This window comes from Pogona vitticeps, chromosome 6, assembly GCF_051106095.1.
Source record: "Pogona vitticeps strain Pit_001003342236 chromosome 6, PviZW2.1, whole genome shotgun sequence".
NCBI classification, from domain to species: Eukaryota; Metazoa; Chordata; class Lepidosauria; order Squamata; family Agamidae; genus Pogona; species Pogona vitticeps.
The window spans coordinates 117,512,477-117,530,908 of record NC_135788.1 but is presented as its reverse complement, the minus strand read 5'-3'; the positions used below and the strand labels follow the sequence as shown (position 1 = coordinate 117,530,908).

The 18,432-nt window shown below is 42.3% G+C and overlaps 1 protein-coding gene across 1 annotated transcript; it reads left to right on the top strand.

Moving 5' to 3' along the window:
• The first annotated feature begins 10,759 nt into the window (after positions 1 to 10,759).
• On the top strand, positions 10,760 to 16,577 carry LOC144583748 (vomeronasal type-2 receptor 26-like). The gene is made up of 2 exons (XM_078378319.1): positions 10,760 to 12,860; positions 12,893 to 16,577. Exon 2 carries the CDS (start codon positions 13,715 to 13,717, stop codon positions 14,615 to 14,617), a length of 903 nt encoding a protein of 300 aa, XP_078234445.1. The 5' UTR covers positions 10,760 to 12,860; positions 12,893 to 13,714; the 3' UTR covers positions 14,618 to 16,577.
• Positions 16,578 to 18,432: the final 1,855 nt, after the last annotated feature.

The window sequence follows — 18,432 nt, the reverse complement described above, 5'->3', positions numbered from 1 at the left end:
CATAGGGCAGTCCTTGAAAACAATGGGAAAACTCCAGCAGTTTTCTAAAGTCTGGGATTGTAAGGTTGATCACATATGCCCCGTCTTGGCTTACCTACGTGGGCTCCTTGACAGTTTTTGCACCCCATTCAAGGTGATACTTGTTAATCAGGTCCAGTTTTTAGATGTGAAGTGCACTGGGCAAAATACATACGGCCTACAGAATGGCCTGCCTATAGAATGGCATTCAGGAGATCTTTGGTTGACTGTTTCCTTTAGGCAAAAGAGGCTGAGGATTCCTCCCAGCCTGGAGTTTGCTTCATGGCTTGAGCAGAAAGGGGAGAGAGAAATGATTGTTGTGGCAACAAGACTCTGCCTGAACAGGAAGACAATGGAAGAGTGTGGGCAGGCTACATGGTCGGATGCTTTGAGTGGCTCCTGTGTGGCCGGATGTGATATGGGACAAGGGGAAGGTTTACTTTTTCGGAGTAAAGAAAAGTCGTACAATGCAGCTTTTTCTCCCAGCCTGTCATCCACCAACACAGAACTCTGCAGGAATCTGATCCTTAGAATAGGTAGCGATATGTCTTCCTTTCTCACTGTTTAGGCCCAAGAGGTGGAACACCAATGAGCTTCAACTGGAGGCTGGTTGAAGGTTATGGGTAAATACTGTATAGTGTTTTAAGAAGGGCTAACTGTGGCTGATGTTGCATAATCATAATTTCGTCTGAAACTTTAATACAGGTTCTGCTTTCAACTTTTCATTTCATCACTGCATTGTCTTGTAAATTAGAAATTCATTGATTTTTCTTTGACCTCTTTTATATTGGCGCTTCATTTTGTGAATCTTTTTCCCTACTTACCTGCTTTGATTGAAATAAATCTTCAAATTAATTGCAACTGTGGATGGCCTCGTGTGATCCTTGCTTTCACCTTTTGCCCTCTGGCAGAATGTAGTGGCCTCACAGAAATGCTATCTACCTCGGTGGTTTAATTCTCCGGCTGCGGAACCAGAAGTGAGGTGTTCAATTCCCTACTGGGCCTCTTTAACAGGGGCTGGTACAGATGATATCCACGGTGCCTCAAAACTCTGCAATCCCAAGATGATGATGAGGAGGATTTTCCCTGGTACTGACCTGAAATGATTTAGAACCTCTATAAGAACATCTCCCCTAGAAAAGATCTCACCATTTACATGCTCCTCTCAAACCACACCATTGAGGGTGGAAAAAAATTAAGATGAAAAAGATGACAACAAGAATTCAGGCAGTCTGGGTGGTGGCCCCCGTATTCCATGAAATAAACATCCATTTGGGGTATGCCACGCTGTGTTCCTTCTAACTTTTAGGAAGCTATTAAATTCATAGCTTTGTATACAGAAGTATCAAGAAGGTGGTGTTTGGGGTTGGGTGTTGGGTTGGCTGGTGTTATAAAGTGTGGTGGCAGAGAAAACAAACAAACAACTGAGAATGGAAAATCCAGCACAAAATTTTCTGATTGAATTCTTGTTTTTCTGTTGCACTTTTTATTCTTTCTTGGATACAGTTGTTGTGTAGACGTTAGACGTGAGATCATCGGTGTCTCTGATTTCAGAACAGCAATGAATCTTCTATATGTTTAACAAAAAAAAGAAAAAAAAAGAAAGGAAAGGAAAGTGAATAGGTACAGAAGGTTTTTGCTCTCCTAACGTTCCTCAGTCGCTTCACCCCATGATTTCAATGCCCTCAAGTGCAGCTCCAATTGTTCCCCTCAAGTTAAAGCTGAGAACCTGGATCCATCGGAATGCAGCTCCGTAAGAGGGATGCAGGTGGGACTGATAACCAGAGAGCCCCACCTGCTTAACAAGAAAGGACAGGTAACCTAGAGGAGTTGTCCAAATGTAGACGATGTTTGCACAGTTCCTTCACTCCTTGTGGGCCACAGCCTCACATTTTTGTCTGAAGAAATGGAAAATAATCCATAAAAGCTTTACCTTGAAACAATTGTGTCATGATAGTAATCGTCTTAAAGACACTATGATTCTTTGTTTGGATTTTATTTATTTATTTATTTATTTATTTATTTATTCATTTGTTCATTTATTTATTTAATATCCCGCCTATGTGGTCAATTATGACCACTCTGATTTTGCCTGAGCCGCACGGGTTCTCAGATGAGCCACAAAACTTCGTTTGGGAAATCCATATATTCTACGGCCTGAGATTAGGAAGTAGAAGAGCCACTCCCCCCCCCCCCCCCAAAAAAAAGACTGATAGATCAATAGGTAGACAGTAAACATTTGCGAGACGTACATAAACTTCTGCCTCTGGGATTTTCACAGAAAATGACAGCCATTTCATTACTATCTAAGACGGCTTTACCTACCAAATCAACACAATAGCTCCCTCTCATGCAAATACTTTTAATTGGTGGCTGCGTATCGTCGCAGTCTGCAACAGATGTACAACTTTTTATCCTGTTGGAATGTAGACTAAGTCCCCTCCACCATTATCGAAACAACTTTAAATATCTAACCGTTTTTATTCCCAAGTGACCAACTTTTTAGATTCTAAAGATGGAAGATGTAGTTGCTTCTCTTAGTGATTATTACAATGATTATAATTTGTTCACCAGACTAAATCACGAGAGGATTTCCAGGGTATTTTAGAAATGAATGAATAAGCAAGTCAGAAAAAAAAATATAAAAATCCTCCTGCAGAATTGATGCAGGGAGTATTTGGGTTGTAAGAGGCTGGGTGGGCTGTGTTGATTCCATTTCTGTGTATTTTCCGTCAATGTTAATCTCAGATACTGGTCAAGGTTCGCAATTCTCTCAGTTTCCACTCTTCTGTGTGCAAAAAAGGGGTGCCCATGAGTTGTTCTGTGAAAGAGGTCCTCCCAGTTCCTCATGAGTGGTACCAGCCTGGCGTCCTCCTCACTGGGGGGATTCTTACTCAGATCATTTATGCTTTCCATGAAATTTCTTTTGAGGAACCGCCTTCTCGGGACCTTTTTGATGTTGTAAAGTAAGTATTTCTTCCTCTGCAGTTCTTTGGCAATTTTAAGCTGGCAAAAAACCCCACAAAAATATAGCAATAATATGATGGCAGCAGTGGTCAAAGAATTCTCATGTACAATTTTTAAACTAAGTTCATTAGGGAGGCTGAAGAGGTACAAATCAGTGCTCAGTTAGTGGTGTCATTGACTCAATTCATCAGCATAAAGAAAATCCAAATTTTAAATCCAGTAATTCAAGGAGAGGAAGAATAAACTGACATTCTGAATCTAGATTGACAGATGACTTAAGGGAACAGAAGGGGTTCTCTTTCTTGATACTGATTGTGTTAAAATACAAGGATTGTGCTTCATATGTGCCAAAGAATGTAATAATATTTTTATTATTATTCAATGATTATATTTCCTATTTAGCACTCTTCTTACCTGTCTGGAACAGCATGTCATCATGCATTAAAAAAACAAAAAAAACCCACCACCTTTTCTTGTCACCTTTTAAATATGCAAATATTCAGTTCTTTTGTTTCAAGTTGTTTGCATACATTCTGTTGGCTTGTATTTAATGTAAGCTTTGCCACCTTCAAGTCATGTTTCTCTGTATTCTTTTCAGCTGTTATTGGATTTTTCTGTTCTCTTTGGTGGGAAAAGGGACGTGGTGGCGCTGCAGGTTAAACCGCAAAGCCTCTGGGCTGCAAGGTCTAAAGACCAGCAGTTCAAATCCACAAGACGGAATGATCTCCCATCGCTTGTCCCAGCTCCTGCCCACGTACCTGTTCGAAACCATGTTTAAAAATTGCGAGTAGATAAATATGTACCACTATGGTGGGAAGGTAACGGTGTTTGGTGTCTAGTTATGCTGGCTTGGAAAGAGGGATGAGCACCCCCTCTAGAGTCGGACATAACTGGACAATGGTCAAGGGGAACCTTTACCTTTACCTTTGGTGGTAAAAAGGCTTGGTTTCATTCTGCTATTTTAAATGGAAGACTTTTTGAGCTATGAAACAAATTCATCTGCCTATTTTTTTTCCTTGAGCATTCAGAAAGTCTCATTTTCTGATCCCCTTACTGTCCCCTGGATTTCGCTTTTGAAAGGAGACCCTTAGCACTACTTCTTGATTATCGGTCTGTTCATGGGAAAGACTTCCAATACTGCATGAAGCCACACAGACATAGACAGACCCTAGACACAAAGCATGAATAGCATAGAACAGATTCTTAAAAAAACACGATCTAGATATATATTTTTTTACTAAGGATAATGGGAAACCTATTATACAGTTATTCTGGCAGTGCATCACCCACTAGATATTGCACTCAAATCCTTTCTGAGGTTTGAGCTCAAATTTAGGATCCTTCCTTCCTTCCTTCTGCATAGTATTTTTTGGGAACGGTTGCAAATTCTGCACAACTCTATTGAATTTGGTCCAGGGATGATGTCATTTTACAGAAAATCATGATAGTTCTGCAGAGGCCGATGGTTTTTGTAGGACAAAAATGATCATGAAAAAGCACCTTACAAAGAGAATTGTTCAAGAAGATGGTTCTAGGTTTTTTGGGATGTTCACCCGTGTTCTGAAGGTTTTTCTTCCTAACGTTTCACCAATCTCTATGGCTGGCATCTTCAGAGGACAGGAGTCAGAACCCTGTTTGTGTTCTGGTGTGGTTTGTGGGATAGTTTTGGGAACTACTGTAGCTGCTAGAGTGGTCGTAAGACCAGAGAGGCGGGGTATAAATGAAATAAATGAAATGAATGAATGAATGAACAAACAAACAAACAAGCAAACTACCACACAAACTACACCAGAGCACAGAGTTCTGACTCCTGTCCTCTGAAGATGCCGGCCACAGAGACTGGTTAAAAGTTAGGAAGAAAAACATTCAGAACACTGCCAAACAGCCCAAAAATGTACAACAACCACCGGATCCTGGCCATGAAAGCCTTCAAGAATACATTGTTAAAGAAGATTTAGATTGCTCTGCTTTCCATTTGCCAGGTTCAATTAATTTTGAAGCTATGTGCACACAGAGAATATCGAGAGAAAGAACCAGATTCAAGTACAGCAGAAAGCCCTAAGGCAGATTAGAACTGCCGAACTTCTGACTGTATAACAGCATATGCCGGATTCAGCACCGCTGTACTCAATAACCTGAGATCTAACTAGATATGTAACAGTTTGTCTTATCAATGTAAACTATAGTAATTTTGTTGCCTTATTAAAGTAATCTGTCTCAACAGCGTGGTGCCAAATTTCTACCAGCATGCCCTGACCATGGCGTTTGCCATCAATGAGATCAACAGGAATCCAAAAATCTTGCCCAACGTCACCCTTGGCTTCCACATCTGTGACAGCTATTCTAATGCATGGATGACCTTTCGGACCACCCTAGACCTGCTCTTCAAAAGGCAGAGATTTGTTCCCAATTACGAGTGTGATGGACAGAAAAGTCTCGTAGCGGTCATTGGGGGATTGGGTTCCGACACCTCCTTTCTCATGGCTGACATCTTAGGTCTCTACAAAATTCCTCAGGTAGGAGAAGATGCAGGTATGGTTAGGACAGCATACGTTTGTGTATCCTTTTCCTTTCTCGTATTTTGACTGCCAAAGTATGCTTTTAGGAAGGTCAGGAAACAGAGGTGTAGAAATGAAATGGATTTTGCAGAAAAGTAGGAATATATTGGAATAATCCTTTTCAAATTTCTGAAATTCCATCATGACAATGTTTTTTCTGGTGTCTCATAGTTCACATACGGCTCTTTGGCTCCAGAGGACATTCATATATCTCAGTATCCTTACCTTTATCACATGGTCCCCACTGAAGACCATCAATACATGGGGATAATCCGGTTGCTTCAGCATTTCCGATGGATCTGGGTTGGGATGTTTGTGGCAGATAATGAGAGCGGGGAGCGTTTTGTGCAGATGATGGAGACACTTTTTTCTAAAAATGGAATCTGTTCAGCCTTCGTACAAGGAATTCCACTACAACCTAATTTGGATGACATAAATGAAACCATTACTAAAGTCCTTCTGAAGATATTTGAACCTTTAACTAATGAAAAAGCCATTGCATGCATAATCTATGGAGAGTCTGTCACAATGGCGTGGCTAAGAACCATTGTATTTCTAATAGACCCTGAAAATATTGGGTATTGGATGTATGGAAAAGTGTGGATTACAACAACTCATATTGATTTTGTATTACCCGGACCGCAAAGGCCTTGGGATCTCCAGATGTTTGAAGGAGCAATTGCCTTTATGATTCACAGAAATGTCCATTTGGAGTTTGGAAAATTTGTTCAGCATGTCAAACCTGGCTGGAATGAAAGAGATGGTTTCGTGAAAGATTTCTGGGAGCAAGCCTTTGACTGCGAATTTGGAGAAACGGTTCCAGACAGTGAGAAATGTACTGGAGAGGAAAAACTGGCTGGTCTTCCGGGGCCTGTTTTTGACACGCGCTTGACCGGACACAGCTCTAGTATCTACAGTGCCATCTATGCCCTGGCACATGCTTTGCATGCCGTCTACTCATCCAGATCGAGACGCAAAACCATGGTTGAGAATCCAGATGTTTTCCTTCAGCATCTTCAGCCTTGGCAGGTGAGATCTATACACTTTTCTAAATATTTTGATTAATAAATTAGCATAGAGTGAAACTCTCTAAATCTTGCTTCTTCATTTATATTTGTATGTATTGTGTGAGCTCAGATCAATTCCAACCGAGGGCAACCCTTACCACAGTTTTCAAAGGGGAGAGTACACAGAAGTGGTTTTACGTTCTTCATGGATCACCTATGATTTGGAATTATGAAATGTTTCCCAGTTCTCCTTTGGAGCTGGTCCCTTTAGAACCCATCTGGCTTTGTGCCTCAAACTTCATCCTTCTTGCCTGATTTCTGTTTCCGACCTCTAAAACATCTTGTACTGGGATGATACCCTCCACACATGGAGCATTCATTCCAGGAATGACATGCCTTCCCAGAGCATTATCCCTTTGATTAATAAATGAGCATAGAGTGAGACTCTCTAAATATTCCTTCTTCATTTATATTTGTATGTATTGTCACTCCTAGTTAAATGAGAAAACCTAGCAACCAGTTCTTGATTCAACAGGTCAAATATATCTACATAATTTCTTTGCAAATAAGTTCCTTTGTGTTCAGAGTCAAATGGTCTCCTAGCAGAAGCGAGTAATCTCCAAATGGGAGAACCCACAGAGGTACTGAGTTGTAACTACATATGTCAGGTATGGACGGATACGGCCATACCCCTACACCCATTGTTGCTGTTAAAGGGGTGAGGAAGGATGATTGTGGTTAAGGCACACTACACACATAGGGGGTTGACCGTGAGAAGGCCACCTGGTTTACAAATTCATTTGGGCCCCTTATTGCAGCCTGTACACACCCAGGCTACTCTGGCAGTGTATCCCTGAACAACGGCCATACTGCCATTAACCTTTTGGTGTCTAGTGCAATGGCTAGGTCAACTGCTGCCACCATGGAGTTGTCCTCACAGTGTGCCCGTGTGCCCACAATCCACTATCACCGTCTGGCCTGGTCTCAGATGCCATGCCGCAACTCTGCATCTCCATCTCCGAGGCCAACATTCTTGGCCATTGCTCTTCAATCACACCTTCCTCCTCTACTACCATCACTGTCTCTTCAACTGCCTGACACGTGCCACTGGTTCTCAAGTCTGTCAATGTGCCAGGAACATTGCCCTCTAAATCCATGAAATAAGACAATAGATTGTCAGCCAACACCTTCATCTTAGCCTGCCTATGTGCCTTGGAATCCCTTTTTGACTGCCTAGGCTGGGGCTCCCCACACAGCCAATTGTTCTTCCACAGCAGTAATCTTAGCATGCAGCTGTTCTCACGCTGGCCAACTCTCCTCATCAGAGGATGAAATTTCCAGCAGAGGTACCGGGCATGCCATGTGCTTCACTGGCTGTTTAACTTTACTTTTACCCTGTCCTTTCTTGGGTGCCATAGCTGCTCACCTACAAGTAAACTACCCTGTCTGCTGACTAACGGATCCACACAATCCCCTGTGTCTTCTAAATATTTGTCCTGATAGGGTGTGGGAGGGAGAGGGGCAACGTAGAGCTGTACGTCCACTTACGTTTGTACCCAAAGCCCTGTACACACAAGTTCACTAGCTCACCACACTCAAGTGCCAAATTTATGCTGCTATGTTTGTATTTATTTTATCTATCTTATTTTTTAATTATTAACGATGTCACCTTGAAATTACTTGTCCAAAGACCTCTGCTTACCTATGAACCTCCATGGCCGTATGCCTTCTTTCTCTTGCTCTTTTAAAAAACTATTTTCATTCATTAATTAACTAACTAATTAACCTATCTATCTATCTATCTATCTATCTATCTATCTATCTATCTATCTATCTATCTATCTATCTATCTATCTATCTATCTATCTATCTATCTATCCATCCATCCATCCATCCATCCATCCATCCATCCATCCATCCATCCATCCATCCATCCATCCATCCATCCATCCATCCATCCATCCATCCATCCTTATTAATATTGTTATATATAAATCTATTATACAACTATTCCCTAATGTGGGTGGGAGACTAATAAATTGGGCCTCCCTTTGCAATGGGCCCTTGAGCCACTTTCTCCTCCCCTTTATTTTATTTATTTATTTATTTAATCTATAATATTCATTCAGTCCCTTATTCACAGTGGGGGAAGCTAATGTTGAGTCCTCAGAGTATTAGCACCCACCCACAGGAGTGCCACCCTCCCGTGGTCCCTTTTTGCCTCTCTCTAAATCTTCCTTCCTTTCTTTTTAATATCTATATTTAAATTTGCCTTTAAAAAGGCAACCCAGGGCTCAAGTGACGGGCTCTCGCCCTCAGACCTCGAGGGAGTGCCGATACACCCCTCACTTCAGGTGGTTTCGAACGTGCTGCGCTATGCGTGTTTTTGCCAACTGCAGCGCTGACACCATCCAGTCCAGAAGAAAGCCTCGAAAGAGGCCGAGAAGGAGGTGGAACACAGCTATATACTCTGTTCCCCCAAAACACGGCCCCTTGGATGAGGTGAGGTGAGATTCTGGTCTCACATCATCCAGGGGGAATGGGGCAAAGAAGCTCCACCACAGCGACATGGTGAACACCGGTGAGGCCACCAGAATGTTAAGAATGAAAGACGTTCTTTTTTTCCCCCCCATGAGATTCCTCGGCTCCAATACATGAAGCATAAAAAGTAAAAAGTACTTTAATCTGAGTTAGTATCTTATTCCTGATTTATATACCTATCTCAATAGAAAAAGCTGTTGGGTTGATCCGATGGGGTTCCGCTCCTCTGTCAGAAAAGAAGTTGACAGGTACCCTTCAAATATCTGAGGCAACTTACACAGGTGGAAGTGCAGCTTCTTGTAAATATTGAAGTGGAGTTTGACCATAAATGGCTAGAAAATGTTTGGCTTCTCCTCCTCGCTTCACTCTTTCCTCATATTTCAGTCCCATTTGTATTGTTTCTTTTTTCAACCAGCTTCACCCGTTCCTGCGAAGGTTGTCATTTAACAACTCAGAGGGAGAAACTGTGTCGTTTAATGAGAAAAGGGAAATAGGAGGTGGATTTGACGTCATGAATGTGGTCATATTCCCCAATAATTCTTTCCAGCAAGTGAAAATTGGAAGGGTGATTCCTGGTGCTCCTGAAGGAGAAGTTGTGATTGATTGGGATAGAATTGTGTGGCACCGAGGCTTTAACAAGGTATGGATTATGGAGGGTTCCTTCCCTAAAGAGGTCATGTTGGTGAATGAAGTTTCCTTTGCTTTCAGATCTCTTCAACATAATGTTTTAGCCTCTAAAATAGACAACGGGTTCTGGGACCATGGGCTAAGCTTCGTGCAAGAAGGACTGCTAGCAAGAGATGGCTTGTATTAAACAAGGACTGGGAAGAATGTGTTTGAATACCTTAGGAAGGCTTTGAACAGAATTGGAAGACACAAGCCCAGAGTTCAAGACAGATGAAGCCTTACTCTTGTTAAGAGGAAGATACCAAACTGTTGAAATGGGGGTCAATAATAAGATTAACATTAATAGTAATATCCATTAAAATGTACAAACAGGCTAGCAATAACACATGTGCAGTGTCTATGTACGAAGGCCAGGAGTGTGGGAAGCAAACAAGGACTGGAAATTTCAGTTCAGGAGGGCAAATATGACTTGATAGAAATAACTGAAACATGGCGGGAATTGAAATGCAGACTGAAATGCAGGAATTGAAGTGTGTAACTTGTTCATAAAGAACAGAGAGAATAGAAAGGGAGGTGAACTAGAAGTTGAGTCACAACAACTGGAGTTCTTTCTTAGGAAAGAAGGTCATTTGACATGGCTCATCATCTTCCATATAACCACCCCTGGATGACTGAGAATCTTCACAGATATAAAGGGAGGTGAAGTTGCAGTAAATGTAAAAAATACGCTTTCTGCACAGAAATAGAGGAGGAACACTTTTCAAAGGCTGCCATGTACAGAAGAGGCAGGATCTGTTCTTGATCATCCCAGAGTGTAGGACACGCAACAATGGGCCCAAGTTACAGAAAACTCAGATTTTGGCTGAATATCAGGAAAAACTCCCTCTTCCAGCCGTAAGACAGTGGAATCAATGACCTTGCATAGCAGAGGCATCCTTGAATCTCGAAAGACTTTGGTAACATGCTCTGAATTGAGGAGTGTCCCCTCCAGAGCATGAAGCCTGGGTAAAGTAATATGGAGGATAGGCTATTACCCAAGCAGCAGATCCTCCCTCTCCACGTTGCTGAAATGGTCCAATGGAAAGGCAAGAGCCAATACAACTGGTTCCAGCAACGTCGCAGGAGTTGGCAGAACGACAAGAACTGCCTTCGGGACTCCAGCTCCGGATTTTGCCTCTAGGTTAACTCCTGAAGCCTTTTCCATGAATGGATATAGCCACAAGGCAGTGGAGGTTTGAAATTGGAGTTTTCCTTCTCCTAGATGGGCTGCCTTCCATGGCTGACGAGCCCCACCTACCCGGCCTGCTCTTTAATAGTGCAGAAGTATGATCCAATCTTTACAACTTTCCTGCCTCCCAGGTGTATGCAAATCTAATTGGCTTTCCTATTTACCATATTAGAGCCTGAGATACAGGCCATGTGGTGGGGGAAACAAAAAGAAAACCCAGGGAAAAAAAATCAGCAATTGTTCCACACAGATATACCTGGCCTTCAGCCTCAGCCCAGCTTCCTAGAGAAAAAGGCCCAGGGTCCTGGGACACGCTCTTTTAAAGCAGAAAGTCCCACCCCTAGGCCCCACCCCCAGGCCATGCGGTGGGGGAAACAAAAAAGATAACCCAGGAAAAAAACTCAGCAAATTTTCCATGCAGACATACCTGGCCTTCAGCCTCAGCCTAGCTTCCTAGGGGAAAAAACCAATGACCTTGACAGGTGGTGAATAATAATCAAACCCTCGAGGCATTCAAGAGAAACTTAGAGGACTACATGATAGATATCCTTTGATTTGTATTCCTGTATTGAGCAGTGGATAGGACTTCATGGCCTTGCAGGCCCCTTTCAACTTCAGTTTTCTATGGTTCTATAAATGTTACCGACCACTTTCAAAATTGAGATGCAACGTTGACTTCGCAGATGTACCTACTGTATTCCTAAACTGAAAACAAGAATATTCTTACAGGGTGTTTTTGTACAAGTGAATATTGATTATGCATTTCTTGAGTATTGGTGAGTTATGAAGGGATCCAGAGGAGATGGATTCAAAAGACCAGGGTTGTCCAACCTGGTTTCTGTAGGTTATTTGACCAAGAGGAATAATACATAATCTCTTTGTGATGACCCTTCTGAACGCTGTCCTTTTTATGAACAGGTGCCTCCCATTTCGGTTTGCAACGAGTACTGCCATCCTGGCTTTCAGAAGAAAAGTAAGGAAGGTGAAAAGTTTTGTTGTTATGATTGTGCTCTGTGCCCAGCAGGAAGGATTGCAAACCTGACAGGTGGGTGTTTCAAATGTTATTTTATTTTTTTGGTTATATAAGGATAATTGAGTTTCTTGGGTCAAATGAAAAAAAATTAAGAAGCGAAGAGTTGACCTGGCTGATATGTTACTATAAAACTCCTCAATGGCTAATGATTAAATCAACGGACAAAATCATGTTCTGCCAAACTACACAGTGAAATTTGGATGATATCATCCTCGTGGGGTTGTGCAACTGTTCAGTGTACACGTAGAAAGAGCAGTAGTTGTAATACCACCACAACACCTTCAGCAGCACTTCAGCAGTGGTTTGGGGCCATTCAAAACCTCTTTGACCCGTCCCATCCTGAAGCCCTCAAAGGCTCTCTAGGGGAAAGGAGAGGCACAGAAATCATTAGAACTTGGCTCATGAGTTGCAGGAGATCCGTTCATGTTCTTATTCACAATGGCCCAGTGAGCTCTATACTGACATGGCAGATCAGCCAGAGTGAGGACACAAGGCATAGGGGAGACCCAGGTAATACCTTAAAAATAGGCTTAAATTGGTGCCTTTGGAGAAACACACGTGAACACATCTACACAGAGCCAGAGAGCAGCTGTTAACTGGAGAAGATGGGTGTTTAGGCATGAGAAAAATGAAGGAAAAATGATGATGATGATGATAATGATAATAATGATGATGATGATGATGATGATGATAATAATAATAATAATAATAAGAATAAGAAGAAGAAGAAGAAGAAGAAGAAGAAGAAGAAGAAGAAGAAGAAGAAGAAGAAGAAGACAGGAGGGCCCGGTGTGTTCTGGTCCATGGGGTCACGTTAACTCATACACGACCTAATGACTAAAGAACAACAAAATGTTACAACTAGCCAGCTGCCTGAGGAGGTGAGGAAGGGCAGCCATAGCTGCCTGAGGAGGTGAGGCAGGGCAGCCAAAGCTGCTTCCCTGAGTGGCGTGCCGTGGGCAAGGGAGGATCCCAGTGGTATGCTGATGAAAGTGAGTGCATCATATTGTTGATTTGGCCCAAAGCACCATAGCCCTTGATGATCCTATTCAGGGTTCTGCATATTATGCTCAACACTCTAAATTGTGCACAGAAACTAACAGGGAGCTAAATAAGGCACGGAAAGAATGGAGTTATGTCTTCGTTTCTGCTGGTAATTGTCATCAAACTAGCTGCCACCTTCTGGACCTACTGAAGCATCCATAGTGACGTCAAGGGAAGCCCTACGTAGAGAGTGTTACAGTAGTCTATTTTGGAGGTTAATAATCTATCGAGCATTGTTGTCAATCCTTTCGTATAATGTGAAGGGCCCAGCTGGCCAATCATTTCCTTTAATTAGTGCAACTGGAGGAAGAAGATTCAAGCTTCTATTCTCCTTAAACACGGCTTCATCTACAGCTGGAGATGAAGAATAGAACCAAAATTCATCAGGGCCTCAGCTGCTCCTGAGACCTTTTGTGCATGGCAATCCTACATGACAGTGGACTTCAGTGTTTGAGTTGAATTCCCTCTTCATTGTCTATAAGACAGCCGAACTGAATCAATTGAATCAAACAATTGTATCGTAGCTTATTTCAATAAAACAGGTATATGTCCTTGAAAAAAAAGCGGCACTGTGAAAGGGATCATATCTTACACCAAAACAGGTTTTGAAAAAATAATTCTATTTTCTTGTATTTTACTTTACTTTATTTTTACTTTCAATGACCTGTTCTTCTGTTTCTGTTCTTCAGACATGGATGACTGTTTCGAATGTCCAGAACACCAGTATACAAAGGAGAACAAAAATGGATGCCTGCCCAAACGTGTCATCTTTTTGTCTTATGAGGAGCCTTTAGGGTTGAGTTTAGCCTTGGTTGCTCTCTCTTTTTCCCTGATCACAGCCTGGGTCTTAGGACTTCTCATGAAGCACAAAGACACCCCCATTGTCAAAGCCAACAATCGAGGCCTCACCTACACTCTCCTCATCTCTCTCCTCTTCTGCTTCCTCTCTTCTTTGCTCTTTCTTGGACGACCCGGAAAGTTGAGCTGCCTCCTCCAACAGCCAGGCTTTGGCATCATCTTTTCAGTGGCCATTTCTTGTGTGTTGGCCAAAACCATCACCGTGGTTGTGGCTTTCATGGCCACCATACCAGGATCCAACATGAAGAAATGGCTGGGAAGAAGGACAGCAAACTGCATTGTGCTCTCCTGCTCCTTGGTTCAAGTAGGAATTTGTGCACTGTGGTTAGGAACATCTCCCCCATTCCCAGCATTTGACATGCATTCGTTGACTGAAGAGATTATCCAATTATGTAACGGAGGCTCTGTTATCATGTTTTACCTTGTCCTGAGCTATATGGGCTTTTTGTCCCTCGTGTGCTTCACGTTGGCCTTCTTAGCCAGGAAACTGCCAGACACATTTAATGAGGCCAAGTTCATCACCTTCAGCATGGTGGTCTTCTGCAGTGTTTGGGTGTCCTTTGTTCCCACCTATTTGAGCACCAAGGGGAAACACATGGTCGCTGTGGAGATCTTCTCTATTCTAGCCTCCAGTGCGGGTCTCTTGATTTGCATCTTTGCTCCCAAGATTTACATTATTCTCATGAGGCCTGAATTGAACACCAAGGAACAGATTAGAAGGTGGAAAAAAGAATGATATCAGTTGACTTTTCTAGCATACATACATACTTCCCAAAAGATAATGGACAAGATCTAGGGTTGCTCACTCTCACTCGTTCTCACTACTTTCTGAAAACACGATGCGAAGTCATTGGGAGTTTTGTGGTATGTTGTCACCATTATAATAATGACATGCGGCTCTCTCTTTTCTTTGCTTCATTTGCAGAGAACGCTGTTTGGGTCCATGAGCGCTGCTCAGCCATAATAATGGACTGAATAGAAGCAAATTTGAAACCAAAACCAGAAAAGATGGAGATCCCTTTTCTTTCAGGTCAATCGGACTGATTAGAGCGAAATCTATCTGGCCCGGATGGGATTACATTCCCCCGGAAAGATCGGGTTTGAAGTTTGATTGCGCTCCTGTACTCGCCTTTCTCCACAGCATCTGAAACATCATCTGTGGACAAAAGCACCTTTTATGAACTTCAATTGATTGTCCAATTGCGCCTGTACCTTGACAAAAAATGCCTGATAACACGGGTTAATGCATTGCAAATCTCAAAATAGTCTGCTGAAATGCTCAATATAGGGCCTGTAACAACCTCCTTCTACCTCACAAAGGGGCCGTTACGTCACTCTCAATCACTCTTGTTTCCACTGCCACCAACCATTCCCTCAAATGAGTAGCTTCAGGCCAATGTATGATTTAAAATAAAACTCAGTTTTATTGTGTACAAACAAAAAGGAATGGTAAATCACTTGAATATAAATAATACTTTAATCACTATAATAATATCACTATCACACACAGACTCACACAGACTCTCACAAAGTAGCACAGTTATTATCCAATATTATCACCAGCTGCTTCAAATAATTGGGGCTCAGTTCTTATAAGAAGACAATGTCTTATTTCAGCCACAGGAAGATCAGCTTCACTATTATCAGCTTCTGTTGAGAGCTCTGCTGGTGTTGCTATGACAACAGACTCCTCCCTTGGTGGAGTTATCTGTCCCTTCTGAATACAGTATACAGATTTAGTTTTGTTTAAATTCATTTTCTGAGGTAAAATTTCTTTATTTTCTTTAGCTTTATAACATTGGGAAGCAATATGGCCTTCTGTATTCATGTCCTTGCACTAACTCAAATTTTCTGAGGTCTGTTGAATCTTCTCTAGAGGACCTTTCCTCTTGAGCTGAGGAAAATATTTCCTCTCCCCCACTAATCTCTTCATCTGAACTAGCTGCCATTTCAGATGGTCTTGGTTCAGCTTTTCTACTTCCGGTTAAGGGCATTTTATTTCACAAAAGGATCTTATATCAATTTTCAAGCCTTGGTTTAAAAGTCACTTTTTTCCTGTGCTACTGAGTCTGTGCTATAAAGTTGCAGCCTTATCCAGCACTGTCAGCTAGCAACTGTAACTAGGCTTCTGCCCCTTAAGCTGGGCCTCTTGCCAAACAAAGTTTACTTTATTCTTCTGCCTCTGGCACCAATCTTGACTTCATACAGCTCTACCTTGACCTAGGTTTAGCTGTTCAAATGGAGTTCCCTCAGCTTTGCTGCCCTTGGCCTTCGCTCTGTCCCCTCAGAGTTTCCCTAACTCTGGACATGCTAGCCAAACCACCACAGCCTTTGCTTTGGGCCACTCCACACACACAAAATGGACTCCACAGAGCTTCCCTGTCTCAGTTTTCAACCTGAAGTTTCAGCGCCCCTCTACTAGACTTTGCTCCCCTTGAGCCAAGCCCTAGAAGGTTACCCACGCTCTCCACTTCAGATGACCCTAACTGAAGACCCCTGCTCTGGGCACGTTTTTTGCCAAGGCTTCACTGGAATACTCGCATCCCACCAGCTGGACACCAATTTTATTGTAACAACCTCCTTCTACCTCACAAAGGGGCCGTTACGTCACTCTCAATCACTCTTGTTTCCACTGCCACCAACCATTCCCTCAAATGAGTAGCTTCAGACCAATGTAGTCCACCGTGACTAGATAGGCGGGATATAAATTAAATAAATAAATAAATAAATAAATGTATGATTTAAAAATCATACATTTAAAAATCATAACTCCCTATCTCATAACCCTATCTCATACCCTATCTCACAGCCCTATCTGAATCTCTCATACCATTCACTCCCCTTATATACCACAGCTCCACCCCTTATGTCCCACCCTCCGTCACACCATTGGTAGATGACTCACAGCTTCAGCAGTGACGGACAGGTGAGGTCATAGCTGTATGTTACAGGGCCGGCCTTCGAAACAAAAGGAAAACTCCAGCAGGTTAAAAACGAGTCAGCTAGACTAGTAGGTTTGATCACATGTCTGAACTGGAAGGCAAGGGAACAGTTTGATGGCCTACAAGGTCAGGTGCTTTCAGTGGCTCCTGGCTCACGGCGTGGCCTGATGCTTTTGGTCGTTTGGAGTGCCACAGGGGGTGACTTAATTTTTGGGGTATATTACGAAATGTAGTGCAATGCACTTTTTCTCCCAGCTTGCCATATACCAACACAAATTTGAGTTTTAGAGGTAAAGCTAAGGAAGCCAGCCTGAATGCAGAGAAATTAGGGTTATGAGGAAACAAAAAGCGATTGTTGCATGGGGCAAAGTGTCCCGTTCATGGACATTTACATGCAGAAGCTCTTTACTTTTCCATCACAGAGTCTACATTTTTGCAGATTTTGACTCTTCTGGGGCCTTTGGCCCAATTGTCTCTTAATCCTGAGAGTAATGTTAGTTTTTACTGTGGGTTAGATTACTACTTTCACAAGATTATACTCCTCCCTATTTTTTTTCTTTTATTCATTCCTTACAAACACACCCACAACCCAGTGATTTTGCTCCTATGTTTTGCATCTTTCCTTCTCATTTTCCCATCTGGATTCTAATGGATCAATTCCCTTCCCTATTCCCCATAGTCTGCAAGAACCTGGTATTTGGAATAGACAGCTGTATGTCTTCCTTTCTGACTCTTTAGGCCAAACAGCTGGAAAACCAGGAGCTTCAGCAAGAGAGCTGGTGGAAGATTAGGGGCAAATATAGTGTTTTATAAAGGGCTAACTGTGGCTGGTAATGCATAATCAAAATTTGGTCTGAAACTTTAAATCAGGTTGCTCTGCTTTGAATGTTTTGTTCCACCATTGAATTGCATTGTATTAGAAATTCCTTGATTTTCCTGTGACTTCTTTTATATTGTTCCTTCATGTTGTGGATCTTATTCTCCACTGACCTGCTTTGACTGAAATAAATCTTCAAATTAATTGCAACTGTGATCTCTGCTTACACCTTTTGCGCACCGGTGCAAAGAAGGGGCCCCATAGAAATGCTACATAACTCGCTGGTTTAAGCGTCTGGCTGCGGAGCCAGAGATAAGGAGTTTTACTCCCTACTGGACCTCTTTAAAAGCTGCTGGACTAGATGATATGCAGGGTCACTCTCAGTTCTTCAATTCCATGATGATGAAGAGGATGAAGATGATTTCCTCTGGTGCTGACCTATAAAGACCAAAACAACTGTGGGTGGCCTCCTGTGATCTCTGCTTACACCTTTTGTGCACCGGTGCAAAGAAAGGGCCCCATAGCCAGCCAGCCAGCCAGCAGGATAGATAGATAGATAGATAGATAGATAGATAGATAGATAGATAGATAGATAGATAGATAGACAGACAGACAGACAGACAGACAGACAGACAGACAGACAGACAGACAGACAGACAGACAGACAGACAGACAGACAGATAGATAGATAGATAGATAGATAGATAGATAGATAGATAGATAGATACTGTAGATAGATAGATACAGTGGTGCCCCGTATAGTGAGGTTAATCCGTTCCGGATTAACCCTCG

What these genes read in the sequence shown, in the direction of transcription:
- LOC144583748 (XM_078378319.1), top strand. Translation starts at nt 13,715, where the DNA reads ATGGATGACTGTTTCGAATGTCCAGAACACCAGTATACAAAGGAGAAC.